General features: G+C 46.0%; 1 protein-coding gene across 1 annotated transcript; it reads right to left on the bottom strand.

The window, feature by feature from the left end:
- Positions 1–119: 119 nt before the first annotated feature.
- bicd2 (bicaudal D homolog 2) lies at positions 120–12,737 on the bottom strand (the record flags this gene model as incomplete). Its single annotated transcript, XM_080000712.1, has 8 exons — positions 120–1,507; positions 2,924–3,143; positions 3,940–4,091; positions 4,249–5,247; positions 6,496–6,903; positions 7,454–7,606; positions 8,950–9,162; positions 12,495–12,737. The coding sequence occupies 8 exons, from the start codon at positions 12,735–12,737 to the stop codon at positions 1,505–1,507; spliced, it is 2,391 nt and encodes a 796-aa protein (XP_079856838.1). The 3' UTR covers positions 120–1,504.
- Positions 12,738–13,441: the final 704 nt, after the last annotated feature.

Genomic DNA, 13,441 nt, shown 5'->3' with positions numbered 1-13,441 from the left:
AAATACAGTATATAACATTCACTTTGGAATGTAACTGGAGGCTCTCAATAAATAGAATGAAAGTAAAACACAGACGCCATGACACTGTGAGACAGTGAGATTTGTTTATTGATGAGCTATAACCATGCGGGGACACCAGCATTAGGCATTTCAGCAGCGTGTTACCACAGCCATGGGTTTCGTGGGCATTTGAGCAAATATCGCAGTCACCTTATACTTAAAAAAAAAAACAACAAAAAAAAAAGGACCCAGGATTGTTATAGTCCAGATTTGAAACACCTACCAAATAAATACAAATACTTAAAAAGTTATGGTAAAAAGATTTAAAACTCAATAACATAATAAAGCAAAAACATTTAACGTGGCAGAACCATTTTTTTTGCTTGATATTGCTCATACATTTCTGTGATCCCAACTTAAAGCACATGCAACATGGCACTGTAGGCTTGTTCTGACTGTATATCTATCATGTCATTTTAGGACAAACATTTTACAAACGGGTTTGTATTAAATCATTAAGAAAAAAACAAAAAACATCCGTCATCACTTAACGTCAATGAATAGTATTAACAATATGAGGCCATAAATTATAAAGCTTGCATATAAATAACTTTTGCATTACTATCTCAGTCAAACATACCTGGACCTTTCTAACTCAAATAAGACACAAAAGCCGAGGACTAGGAGCCTCCTGGTGCAGAAGCTGGTTAAGAACCTGAATCTGTGCTTACCGTTCCAAAACTATTACTACTCATATCAGTGTTCTCTCCACCTCAGGAATAAATATCTGACATGAGACGTTCCTATCCAAACTCCTGTTTCCTCCTGTAGTCCGAAAGGCACTCGTAGAACGAAGGTGAAAAGGCAAATATTCATATCCCTTTTCATTTTGAAATTCAAATTGGAATTGCAGACTCTTTCTTGCAGGTACCCTAAATTCTCCGGTTCCATTGTTTATTAAACCCACAAATAAAATGAACTTTCCTTAAAAAAATAAATATGAAAACACATAGGTTTGTATTACTCTGAAATTGTTTTCTTCCTGGTAACTGAACATGCATGTTAGAAAAAACATATTTATAGATAATAGAAATAATAAACAGGATCCAAAACAATAAGAAAACCTGAAAAAGCACCTGAAAGCATAAAATGTACAAGACAAGGTGCTGAGTCAGCGTAATAGGCAAACATGGAATAATCAGCTGGAGCACATTTCTGATTCTCCTTCAGATCAACTACTACATGTAGTGGTTAGTTTGTGTTGTCGGAGCACTGGACACCGCGAGAGCCTCGCTTTCTGCAGTCCCACTGTTGGTCTGAAACGGGTGAGATTCTACAGGGTGTTGTGTGTTTGCAGTCAAAAACCATGGCGTTAGAAAACCCCCCTCCCCTGAATCTGTAATGAAGGGTTTCCTAAACCAGGATGAGATAATGGAGAAATCATCAGCAGAGGTAACGGGGAACTGTCACAGACACTGAAGGGACATCCACGCACTTGTGTAATTTACTGCAAATGGAAAGATAAAACAAATCAAAATTATTTCAAGAGCTCATCGGTTTTAGTTGGTTGATGTGTTAGTAGGATGAAGTTAAATGTGATGGGTTGACAGGGAGGTTAGTGCACAGTGGAGCTGCAGGAAGCAGGGACTCTGATGAGGTGGTATCATGCAACGTTTGTTATAAATGATGATTAGTGATCAGAGTAAACGGACGAGACGGTGACCTTAAAAACGACTAAGTCAATCAACAGTCCACCTCAAACGAAGATAAATATGCACAAACAATGGATAGATAATATTAGATGGAAGCGTCCGTCTATTGAATACAAAACACCACCACAAAACAAATAAATAAATGTACAGTGGTCCGTTTCTTCACTCTGACTTTAACCAATATCCCAACCATGAATTGCTGTTAATACTGAGGCGATTAAAGCACATTCTGAGTTGCGAGGAGGTGTGAGAAATGTTGTGGAATGGCAGAGGTGTGTGTGTGTGTGTGTGTGTGTGTGTGTGTGCGCGCGCGCGCACACACACACACACACACACACACACACACACACACACACACACACACGTTAGAGAGAAAATAAGGCACATAAAAAAAACAACTAAAAAAAAACCAAAACATCTTTGTATCGTATTATGTCTTACTAAAAGACATCCAAAGCGTTATTCTCATAAAGCCCTTGATTAAAAAAAACGAAGGGCTCTGGTTTCCACTAAAAACTCTAAAAATAATTTTACTACATTTCACAGCGTATGTTTAATGGCATCTGTTATATGAACACGTTTTCTTAAAAAGAGCTCACTTAAAAATGAAGTGACACTGGAGCCCAGGCTGCAAATTCATCGTCAAGGTTAAGAAACAATTTCCCTTTGTCCTAGGAGACAAAACAAACTGCTCGTGACTTGTCGATGAATCGGCCGTTTAGACCCTGTTCAGTGTGGAAATTAACGATGAAACTAGCCATACATTACAATTTCACCCATATTAGACGAATATAATCCGTATTTGAACCACCATATTCCCACCCAAAAAATTTTCAAAAAAGGTGGTGGCAATTGAGAGAAAAACACCTTCATGTAAACAAACCCTAGCGTATATAGGATCTGGCTACGGTTGCAGTTTTTTGGTTTTTTTTTACTTAATATGCATATATTTTACAATGGAAATATATGGCCTTTCAATTAACTTAATCTGCCTTCAATAGACCACGAGTTATTTAATGGTCATGAATACCATGAATTAAAGTATATACAGATATAGCAGCCACACGACAGACATGCCTGGAGAACATGAATGGTGATGAATGTTAGTATTCAAGGGTCACGGGGCCCTTTCCTCCTTCATAGAAGGACGCAGGGCCTCCCGTGACGCTGTGGGACACGGGGGCGGCCTGACAGTTGTACGTCTGACTTACACGATGGTTGGCGGAGGCCCCTCGGCCCTTCGTCTTGCCCTTGCCGCCCACGCTGCGGCGCGCCTGCTCGTGGTCAAACTCCAGATCCTCCAGCCGCTGGGTCAAGGCCAGTTTCTGCTGGATGGCCATTCGCAGCAGAGAGTTCAGGGTCTTCTTCTCGTCCTCCGCCGCAACCAGCTGCCGCTGCATGTCGTCCAGCTGGGTCACGTACTCGTCACACCTGGGAGCGCAAAAACCTGCTGTTACACACCACCCCCACCAGGTGGAGCCAATTCCCCCGGCGAGGAAGCCGGTTTGTCCATTCCCACAGCTTGCGTTTTTCCAGATGCTGGGATGTCGACCCCGCCAGCCGTCTGACTCCTGCAACTATTACATCAGACATTTCCCACAATGCTTTGCTTCTCTCACACATGCACATGTTTCTTTTTGGTGCGGACCTAAATATATAATTTTCTGTTCTGTGACTAGGATAGAAGACTTGTAGGGAACACTGGGGAAAGATCGAATGGAAACAAATTCCTTCTATTCCTTCGGCATTAAATGGTCAAAAATAATTCATTTAAGTGTAACTATATAATAAAGTTTATTCTTTCTATTAGTTTTCCTCTCTAATATAGTTTTAAATACAAAAAAACATTAAATAAAACAACTTTTGAAAGGAGATGATTGTCTAAATAGAACAGTTTGAAATATTTCAAATTCCAGTGCTCTGCTTTATATATATTTTGCCTGCTGACCCGTTGAAGGAAGTGGAGCTGCAAATGCTTTTGCCAGAGTTGGTCGGCCTCTGGCAAAATGAGCAGCCAGAGTTTTTCCCACCTACTTCAATATCCCTGCAGTTCTTTTCTGCTGCCATCATAGAACTCTATGCCTGCTATGTACTATTCCAGTGCCACGCATTCAAGTCCTGAGTGAACGCTGGTGTCGATGCCAATAAAGTGACATATATGAGTGGTTTCTTTCTTGGGGGGGAAAAAAAAAAAAAAAAAGAAAAAAGGTGTAAACATGCACCTTACCTTGTAGCAAACATGGCTCGAAGTGAGGAGAATGTGGCAGCATCCTCTTTCAGCCCCTTTAACTCATTGCGGAGCTTCAGCATAGTTTCAGTCACCATGGTCTTCTCATTGTCATATTTACTCTTCAGGTTGGCCAGAGCCACCTCAGCTGTCTGCAGGGGACAAGAAGTAGTTATCAATGGCTAATGCCAATTTACACTGTTGTTTTGTTGCTGTCTATTTACACCATTTGTCTCTATTATATACCTTTATCTAGACCCGCTAATCCCTGATACAAATATGGAAAATAAAATACTTTGTTCTATTGACCTGTTTGTTGGCCTTGAGCACAGTTCTGAGCGTTGCGATCTGCTCCCTTTTGGTGCTGAGCAGGGACTTGAGTTTGAGGATCTCGCCCATGCAGGCCTCCCTGTCCTTGTCTGCCACGGTGCTCAGCTCCAGGTTCGCCAGCCTCTGGCGGGACAGCTCAGTGGTCCGGTCTACAGCCTGCTGCAGGTGGCGGATCTGGTCCCGAATGATGGCCACCAGGTTATAGATGTTCATGGGCTCTGGACGGGGCTCTGGGGCTGGAGCCGGGGCGGAGTTGACTTCGGTGGCCTCCAGTTTTCCAGGGTCGGACTCTGGGACCAGTCCCTTAGCGAGGAGCACGGGCAGGAAGGGCTGTGCCCCTCGCATGCTGGCCCGGCCCGCCTTGTAGTAGTCCAGCATCACGCGGTTCGGCGTCTCATTGTTGCACATGCACACATGGTTGTACAGGTTGGCCAGCTCCTCGCTGAAGGCCACCAGCTCGTCCTGCGCCACATTGAGGCTGCCGAGCGATTCTCCCGCCACGGCGCTGACCTGCTGGAGTTCCTTCTGCAGCCGGGACGCCTCCTCCCCCTCTGCCCGGCTGCTCCTCTCCAGAGACAGCAGCTTGGCACTCAGCTCCTGGACGTCGCCCTCCAGCCGCGCTCGCTCCTCCTCGTACTGGCCGCGACACTCCTGGTACTCCGCCCGCAGCGCCTTCAGCTCCTGCCTGAGCTCTCCGACCTCGGAGACAGCCACAGTGTATTTACACTGTAGGATCTCGGGTCCGTTGATGTCCAGCTCGTAGTAGTCTCCGTCCCCATCGTCGCGGCTGTCCCTCTCCTTCTCGCTGTCCAGAGCCGACTGCCGCTCCTTGCTGGCCTGCAGCTTGCGCATGGCGCTGAGGTTCTCCGTCAGCCTGCTGACCGTCTCCCGCTGCTCGGACAGAGTCCCGTGGGCCTGCTCCAGCTGCTTCTGGGATTCCTGGAGGGAGTTCAGGAGGGCCACCTTTTCCCGTTCCACCTGGAAAATATATACTGGTTAACAAACTTCATACAATTTTGTCCATGATGAGCGGCAGGCTTTGTCCTGGCCCCGAGGGCTGCGAGGAGAGTTCTTTGACTTGTGGTATTAAAACATTCTCTCATTATATTGTCATTGGTTCACCATCTTTTTATTCCTCCATCCATCCATTGATCTAATCAAGAATTAAAATGTAAATTACAAAAATATAACTTATTTGCATATTACAATTATAATATATATAATCTACATATGAAAAACAAATAGATGAACCCTATAAGTGCCATTAGGGGCTACAACAGGACACTAGGTATTTAATAAACTATCTTCAGTAATTTACCACAGCAAATGGTCAGAGTTATAAGATGCCAGTGTCACATCTTCATGCTGATAGTCTACATTTCAAAAACAGATTCCATCATTTCGTCACAGAAGAAGATATTTTGTAACGGTTGGAAGACAAAGTGTCAACAGCGCTATGACACAAAACCAGATTTATAGAAAGAAGCATACTATTTACCTTCAGACAAATATAGAAAGTAAAAGTAAAAGTCCGACGTGGAAATTATATATTTTTTGATTCAATTTCCTTAATCTCCACTAAAGTGCTTTTTCCACCGTGTTTCAGAGCTGTGGAGGGTGGAGGCCCAAACAGAGGCTGCAAATTACATTCACACAATCCAACTCTGTTCACCAAGTCATTTTGTAATTTACTAAATTGCCAGTCATCAAGATGCAGCATAACAGTGTCGTTTAATAACGCATACCATTTTTGAGCCATACTGTAAAACACATGTTTAAGTGTACTCGTGTGAAAGCCAAGTTGATAGATGCTGCATTTTTTTTTCCCCAACTCAAGCCTTTTTGAAATGTTGGTTCCAATCATTTATGACAAAAAAATAAAAAATAAAAATACACTACGAAACGTGCTACTATAATTTGAGCTTCCTGTTTTCAAAAAGTTATTTATTTATTTATTTTTTATTTAAGGCTTACATATTTGCCCTGTTGGACTCCTTTTAAGCACGGTGAGAAGGTGTAGCTGAGCAGTCAGTTTCTCAATAGTAAAGCGTTCGGCAAGTTTGTTCTGTCAACAGTTATAAATGACATTGTCACAAGGCCTTGGTTGGTTGAAAAACAGCGAACCTATCCTTTAAAAAAAACTTCCTTCTTCCTTCCAGGACGGCAAGGCTGTAATGGATGCTGAGGGGTGTCAAACGCATTTGTATAACATAGTACATCCACTACCTGCACAAGTTGCTGTTTCAGTTTCTGGATCTCTGAGATGTTGAGCTCACTCAGCAGGTCGTCCACCAGGCTGGGGGCAGGCTTCACCGCCTCTCCTCTCTTGTTCTGTTCACCCTGAGCCGCCTTGGCCAGGCCGTTCTCAAAGCCCCGGATCAGATCGTCGTTGTCGGGCTCGGGGAAGGCGGCGGGGTCGTCGCTGAGTTTTAAGTCTCCTATGGTCATGTAGTGCGACAGCTCCTTCCGCAGCGTGGCCTTCTGCTCACGCTCCATCTTGATGGTCTCCAGCGCCTCGGCGAGCTGGCGCTCGGCGATCTCCCGCAGTCGCATGGCCTCCTCCAGCTGGCTGTGCAGGCACTCCGAGTCCTCCTCCATGCGGCGGATCTCATGCTTCAGACCCTCAAACTCTACCTGCACAGGACAGAAATTGTCATAAAATACAGAACAAACTTAGTGTGGAGTGGGGATGATGTGGTTTGAGCAGCCACACCCGTCCTGGGTCTAGGTAATTGGGGCCCAGGATCAGTGTGGCTGCATACCTGTTGCTCGTTGGTTGGTCTAATGAGCAACAGGTAAACCCCAATCCCCACAAACACTCAGGAGAGGAACCATTATCATGAAAAGCTGTCCATCTGCTACTGGGCTTATTTCACCTAGCCCATTCTCTACAATAAACAGGTGTGTCTACAACCCCGTTTGTCTATGTCTCTGTGCCGGAGGTCCCTGACCACGCCACTTGGGTGGCGTGTGGCAGGCACAACCTCCAGGGTTAGTTTTACTACAGTATTTCAGGAGTGTCCCATATATTTGAAGTGTCGAAACACCCTCTGAGACGAGGGCTGGCGTCCCGGGAGTTCACCCTTCTAAGAAGAATTTCCCTCACACTTAGGGAAACTGAGGTTCCCTGATCTCACGTCATCAATGTCTCTCGTGTGTCTTCCTTCCCCCTCATGGCCCTCACCTGGCTCTGCCTCAGCACAGACACTTGTTTCTGCAGAGAGATGTTCTCCTCCTCCAGCTCGCTGTAGTCCTGCAGGAGACGCGCCTCCCGCACCTTGTACTCTCTGATGTCATCGTGCAGCTGACTGCGCTGCAGCTGCTCCAGCATCGAGCTCTGCATGACAAGAAATATATTACTTTTTGTATCTCAGGTTAAAACATTTATCGCCTTGTTCCGTCATTGGCTGTCAGGTCTCTGGCAGTGAGAGCAGGAGGATGTGTCCAGACTGCTCCAAGGAGCAGCACAAGCACCAGGTGTTCGACTGATAATGACACAAGATGAACATGGAGTTACAAGGCAGTGATACACGGTGGAGGAAATCCTTTTGTCACTCAGAGGAACGTTTTGTTGTCTCTACTCGTGGGTACACTTTGAGGCTGCCCCTAACTGACCAATTCCTTCGCGATAGGCACTCACACCAACTCACTCCAAAACCTCCTGTAAGAAACCCTTCTCGCTGCTTTCAGGGAATACTGCACTACGATGAGGTTTACCCTTATTTTCTATTCATCACTCAAAGTCTGGATTGATTTCTATTTTATTTATTTATTTATTTTTTTTAATTGTTCTTCACCTTCAGTGTATGAGAGAGATTCGTTTGACGTGACATTCAAGATCAGTGGCTGCCTCGATGGGACCCGACACGCAAGGAACCACTTTGTTATTTAAACCAAAGTAGGCTATGACTGTCAGAGGTTTCCGCACACCTTTTCTTCTGGCAGACGCAAGGACTGTGTGAAAGGACTCCACACAACACTCACCGCAACAAGAGTACAAACGTCACGATCGTTCTGACGACGGTCTCTTGGGTCCGAGACGTAATAAAGCAGGAGCACTACTTTTAAGTCGATTGTTCTTTGCACTGCGGGCGCACATTTTGTGAGAGGAACGTGCGCAGACTATTATTCTAAAAGTTCTAAAAGTGTATGGACAGCGGTCATCGCAAGGCGAGTGTGAGAGCTGGCGAGCGGAATGAAGTTGCCGGGCGAGTTTTTCCCAAACTTGAGCAAACATTCTTTCTGCCGAGTAACGAGCGAGCTTTGCCGTTTCAGCGCTCTTCTAACTCCTGCTCTTCTTGGTGAAAGAAAACAACCTCCGTGTTTCTGCAAATTTCCCACTTTAGCCCTCCCACGTCCGGAGAACAGTGCCGATTGTCTACGCGTCATTGTCCGTATTTCAACCGCCGTTATAAACTTGCAGCAGGACACGGAGCGAGACAAGTAAACGGAACCTTTTCAAGCGGCGGCTGCTGCTGCTGCTGCTGCTGCCTCAGAGCGCATACAGAAGGACTATCTTTAAATCAGAAAACATTGATGATTACCAACAGTCAAAATGGAAATCTGGCAAATGGTCAGAAAATAGTTCGCTCCTCTTATGAGCCAGACTGATAAAGAGTCATTCTCGCCCTTCCTGTAAAAGGTGAAGGACAACGCCGTGAACCACTTCACTCATTTCACCTCTCTCATCTCGAGGGCGATGGACGCCAGGCGGTCGTTCTCCGCCTGCGTGCTGGTGAGGGAGACCTTGGCTTGTCTCAGGTCGTTCTGGAGCTCCAGGACCTTCTGCTGATACAGGGCCTCCTTGCTCGCAGACTCCAGGATCAGCGATTCTTCCCTGCTTTCTCCATCTGCCGCCACCTTTCTGTGGGTGGAGTGGGCATGTCCAAATGCCTGGGAATAAGAGGGGGAATAGAAATCCTAAAGTTAAAACTATAATGTATGAATTAAACAATATATTTTTTCTACTATCTGGTGCTACATACTGTCAGTGTTATTATTCAACAACCGCCCCTCCCCCTCCCCATGCCCTACTCTGTGTCTGGTCATCAAAGTCTGGGAACACTTCCTTTAAGCCTGCTTGGAACAGGCCACTTATGGTCCCAGACATGATGTGTTGAGTCTTAACTCCGGTCCACAGGACCCCAAGTCCTGCTGGTTTTTTATCCCACCGCACAGATAACTATCCAACTGGCATCAGGCCTGAATCGTCCCCTTCTACACTAGAATGAGGACTAGCCGCCCCACAGCATTACATCATGATTAGTCACTACATCAGTCACGTTGAAGACAGGCCGTTTGCAGAACTCGTCCTCCATCTTAGTGCTGGTCTGTCATATATGGCGGAAAGTCATTTTTAATTTGTGTACTGTACGAATGTATGCATTGATTTAGATCAAATTATCTGATTTTGACTGTGGATCAGTGGCTGGGTTTACTTCCAACACTGTTCACAAACAGTTAAATCGAGTGGAAAATATCAGATTCCCACGACCAGCTGACCTGGACCCCCATCTTACTGACAGTTGGCCAATCTGCCAACTGGTGACGTAACACTTGGTCGTGTTCTGCTGTCATCCTTGCTGTCTTAAAAGCCCAACACAGAGCCGTGCATCTCTGCTCTATAAACAAAAAAAGACCTGGCCAACTTCTGTCCACGTTGTTTTAACCCAAAGAAAATGAAAATATAAAGCAGCAGTGTCGAATAACTATTAGTTCAACAATCATGGCATTTTGGAGCAGTGGGTTGTGATTCCCGCATTGATGGAAATACTATCGAAGAGGGAAGTAAGAAAAAGTGGATAATGAGTTATTCAGGGAGGAAGGGGCAGGACAACAATGACTCACTCAGAAACTAAAATTGTTCAACAACTGCCAAAGTTCCGGTTGACAAACAACCATCCATACAACCAGTAGACTGAACACTGAGGTACCATCTGAATCAAATGAATTTGCCCTGAATATAAAAATCCTCGCCTGAAAGCAGAGCTGAGATGGTGTGAGCTTCATGGCCAGACTTGCAAATTAACATCGGCTGTTCTGTACCCGAACAGCTACGACACAGATTCAAGACTCAGACGCCCACGGCATCTTATTTAGTTAGACACAGCAGGTACCTGTGCACACTGCCTGGCAGGAAGCATCTGTGGCTTAATGGGCAGTGTTCTGGTCGACTTACGTATTGTTTGTTGGGGTTGACAGCTTGACAACTCGGACAAATCGCTTCAGACATTTACAAATACAGAAATAATTAATTGGGGTGAAAGAGAGCTGAGAGAACACCAACAAAATTGGGGAACTTTGTTCAGGAATATCTTGGACTAACCTTATACTTTTTTTCCAATTGACATTTTAACCATAACCTATAAAATACAACCTATAGCTTGAAAATGACTATATGGACAATAACATAAGTGCCTCAACGTTTAAATATACATGAGCACCAGATTGAAATCCAATGGAACTTTAAATGGGATTGTTATCACAGTAGGACACTTCCCCATATGCACATCTTGGGAAACCACTGATTGATAACTACTGTCGTGATTCTTAATAGTTAAATACCAGAGAAAATGGAAAATGTTTAAATCAGGTTATTATATACTAGTGCTTTAAACACAAAAGAATATTGTAATAATTTGTTATAAAAGGGCAAAATAAAGGGAGAAATAAGTGTGCATATGCATACCTCACATTTACTCTAGGAAAAAAAAAAAGCAATGTAAGAGAGGGTCAAATAACTTCATCACTATGGTGAGAAACCAGCAAAAAGTTTGAAATGTATTCTGGAAAGATTGAGTTTATCTCCTTCTTCCAGGGACACTACTCCCCTATCATCAAGGGGATTTAGCAGAGATCACAGGATGGCCAGCAGCCCCTGGCGGGTGGACCTGAAGGATATGACCGTTTCCTGGGGGGTTGGGGGTGGCCCTAGAAATATTTGAAATACAGCCAGGGATGCAGCCATGACGATCTTTAAAAAAAAAAAAAGGTTTGTGGAAGTAATAAATATCATTTATTGCCACTGGTGATTTATCCTGTCCATATGAAAATTGCCATTTGATTCTTCAGCATGCATCACTGGCAAAGATCATCTGCACGTACTGTATGGCCAAGCAGACTTCCGCTGAGGTGCAATATTTCCCAACCAATTGTACCGTTTACAAACTATAAGCAAACCATCTGATCGTTAGGACCAGAACCAAACGACTCCAAACAAGAGTCCATTAATTATTCGACATGGACGGAGAGCGGTTTGACTGCGGCGCCTGTGTTTCATTTCAGTCTGCACACATTATGCTGTCGTTGGACTGATGTGGCTTCTCATCTCCTAGAGGCAAACACAGCCCAGGAAGTTTTGCAGTGACTGACACTCTCGTTACCGCGAGCTGATACCGAGATTGTTTTCCTCGAAGAGACAGATTGTTCACACAGGGGGGTTACTGTACGAATCGAAAGCCCATATACAGTAGGTGCAGCACTGAAAAGAGCAGCTCACGTTTAAATAAACTATGACAAACGACTCCTTTCACTACAACGCAGCGAGATCTGATTCCTGACAACTAAGGTCATTGTTGTTGTGGTTTTTTTTTGGTCGCCCTACTGTATCTAGACATGGAGCCTCCAGCCACACAACCACTGGTGAATGATCTGAGAAACGTTTCCATTCCGCAAACGAGCCTGGACAAGTCCGTCCACGCAGAAAGGGGATATCACGTCAGATAGGATCCACTCCCAAAAACCTACCGTGTCGCCCTTTTAAACGTCGTATATCGTGGCTGACATTCGGAGGTGGCGGTTAACGCTCACGCAGACAGCGACGCGATTGTCTCGAATTCATCTCGGATCTCGCCAGGGACCCTGTGGTGTATGCGTTCACGGACGTTGACCGTCGCAGCGTCGGACAGTCCGGCCGGCGGATCGGTTCCCCAACCCCAACCGACGGACAGCCACCGCATTTTGGGATCGTGTGAGCGGCAACCCGTACCGCGGGGTTGACGCCGGCTGGGACAAAAACCCATCGCGATCGACGCCAAACAATCGCGATCGGACGCGTACGACCGCGACAGCTCCACGCCACCAACTCTCAACGGTCTTGAACGGTTATGGGGAGTTTGGGTTGCGGACGACAAGCCGGGGTGGTCGTTTCTGGAGACCACTAACCCAACAACCACAACATCTATTTCCCACCACCGCCAGCCCGGGCGCCGCCGCCGTGACCTCACCTCCCTCAGCTGGTCCAGTTCGTGGCGGACCGCCTCGCACTCCGTCTCCAGCTCGTCGAAGCACTGCTTGAGCTGCTGCTTCTCCTCCAGCACCGCCAGGCCGTACTCCGCCGCCTGGATCTTCTCCTGGGTGGTTTCCCGCAGCTCCTGGGAAAGGCGCTCGACCTCGGCCCGGAGCCACCGCGGCCCGGCCTCTGTCACCACCAGCGTCTCCTCGGGGTACTCCCGGTCCTCCGTGGACATCTTGGAACCGTCGGATCCCCCGGACCCCGGGCCCCCGGGGATGCGAAGGAGAGCGGGGTTTGCGGGAAAACCCCGACGACTAAAGAATAAACAAAAAGGGAGACGGAGAAAGGGGAGCTTCACTGGCCAGTGTGTTTGGGTGGCATGGCTGTCACTGTAGCGCCGAGCTCCTCTCCGATCCCAGGGAAGGAAACTTCGGCTGAGACCGTCGGTGGGGAAACCCTCATGCTGTTCAAATCTCACCGTGTGGGAGTGGAAATGTAGTTTTCCAACGACCTGACGTTACACAGCCGACGACGGGCGCCGGGCGCCGTTTGGACTGCAACTCCCAGGATGCTTTGCGGCCCCCGCCTGCAAATTGGCCGGGGGGCTGCGTCCAGCCAAACTTTGAGGTAAATCTATGCAACACTGCAAACTAGCGGTGACATTGCGAACCAACAGCTGTAAAAAAAAGGCACAAACGCCCGTTCGTCCATTGTTTTCTTTTAACGAAATATTTTAAGGGATGATTGTCTTCCCCCGACCATTTCTGTGCGTGGGCCTGCTCAAGCAAGATATTTGAAAAAGGCTGCATTCGAGGTGTGCAATTCTGACAGAAAGATCCAGCCACTACATTTAAAAAAAAGTAATAAAAAATGGTAACAAAAACTGTGTAAAATGGTAATACAAATACAGTAAAAACAAGAAGCACAATACATTTATAT

This window comes from Zeus faber, assembly GCF_960531495.2.
Source record: "Zeus faber genome assembly, chromosome: 5".
NCBI lineage: Eukaryota > Metazoa > Chordata > Actinopteri > Zeiformes > Zeidae > Zeus > Zeus faber.
Note: the sequence above shows the minus strand (reverse complement) of the source record. Positions and strands in the feature narration are given on the sequence as shown.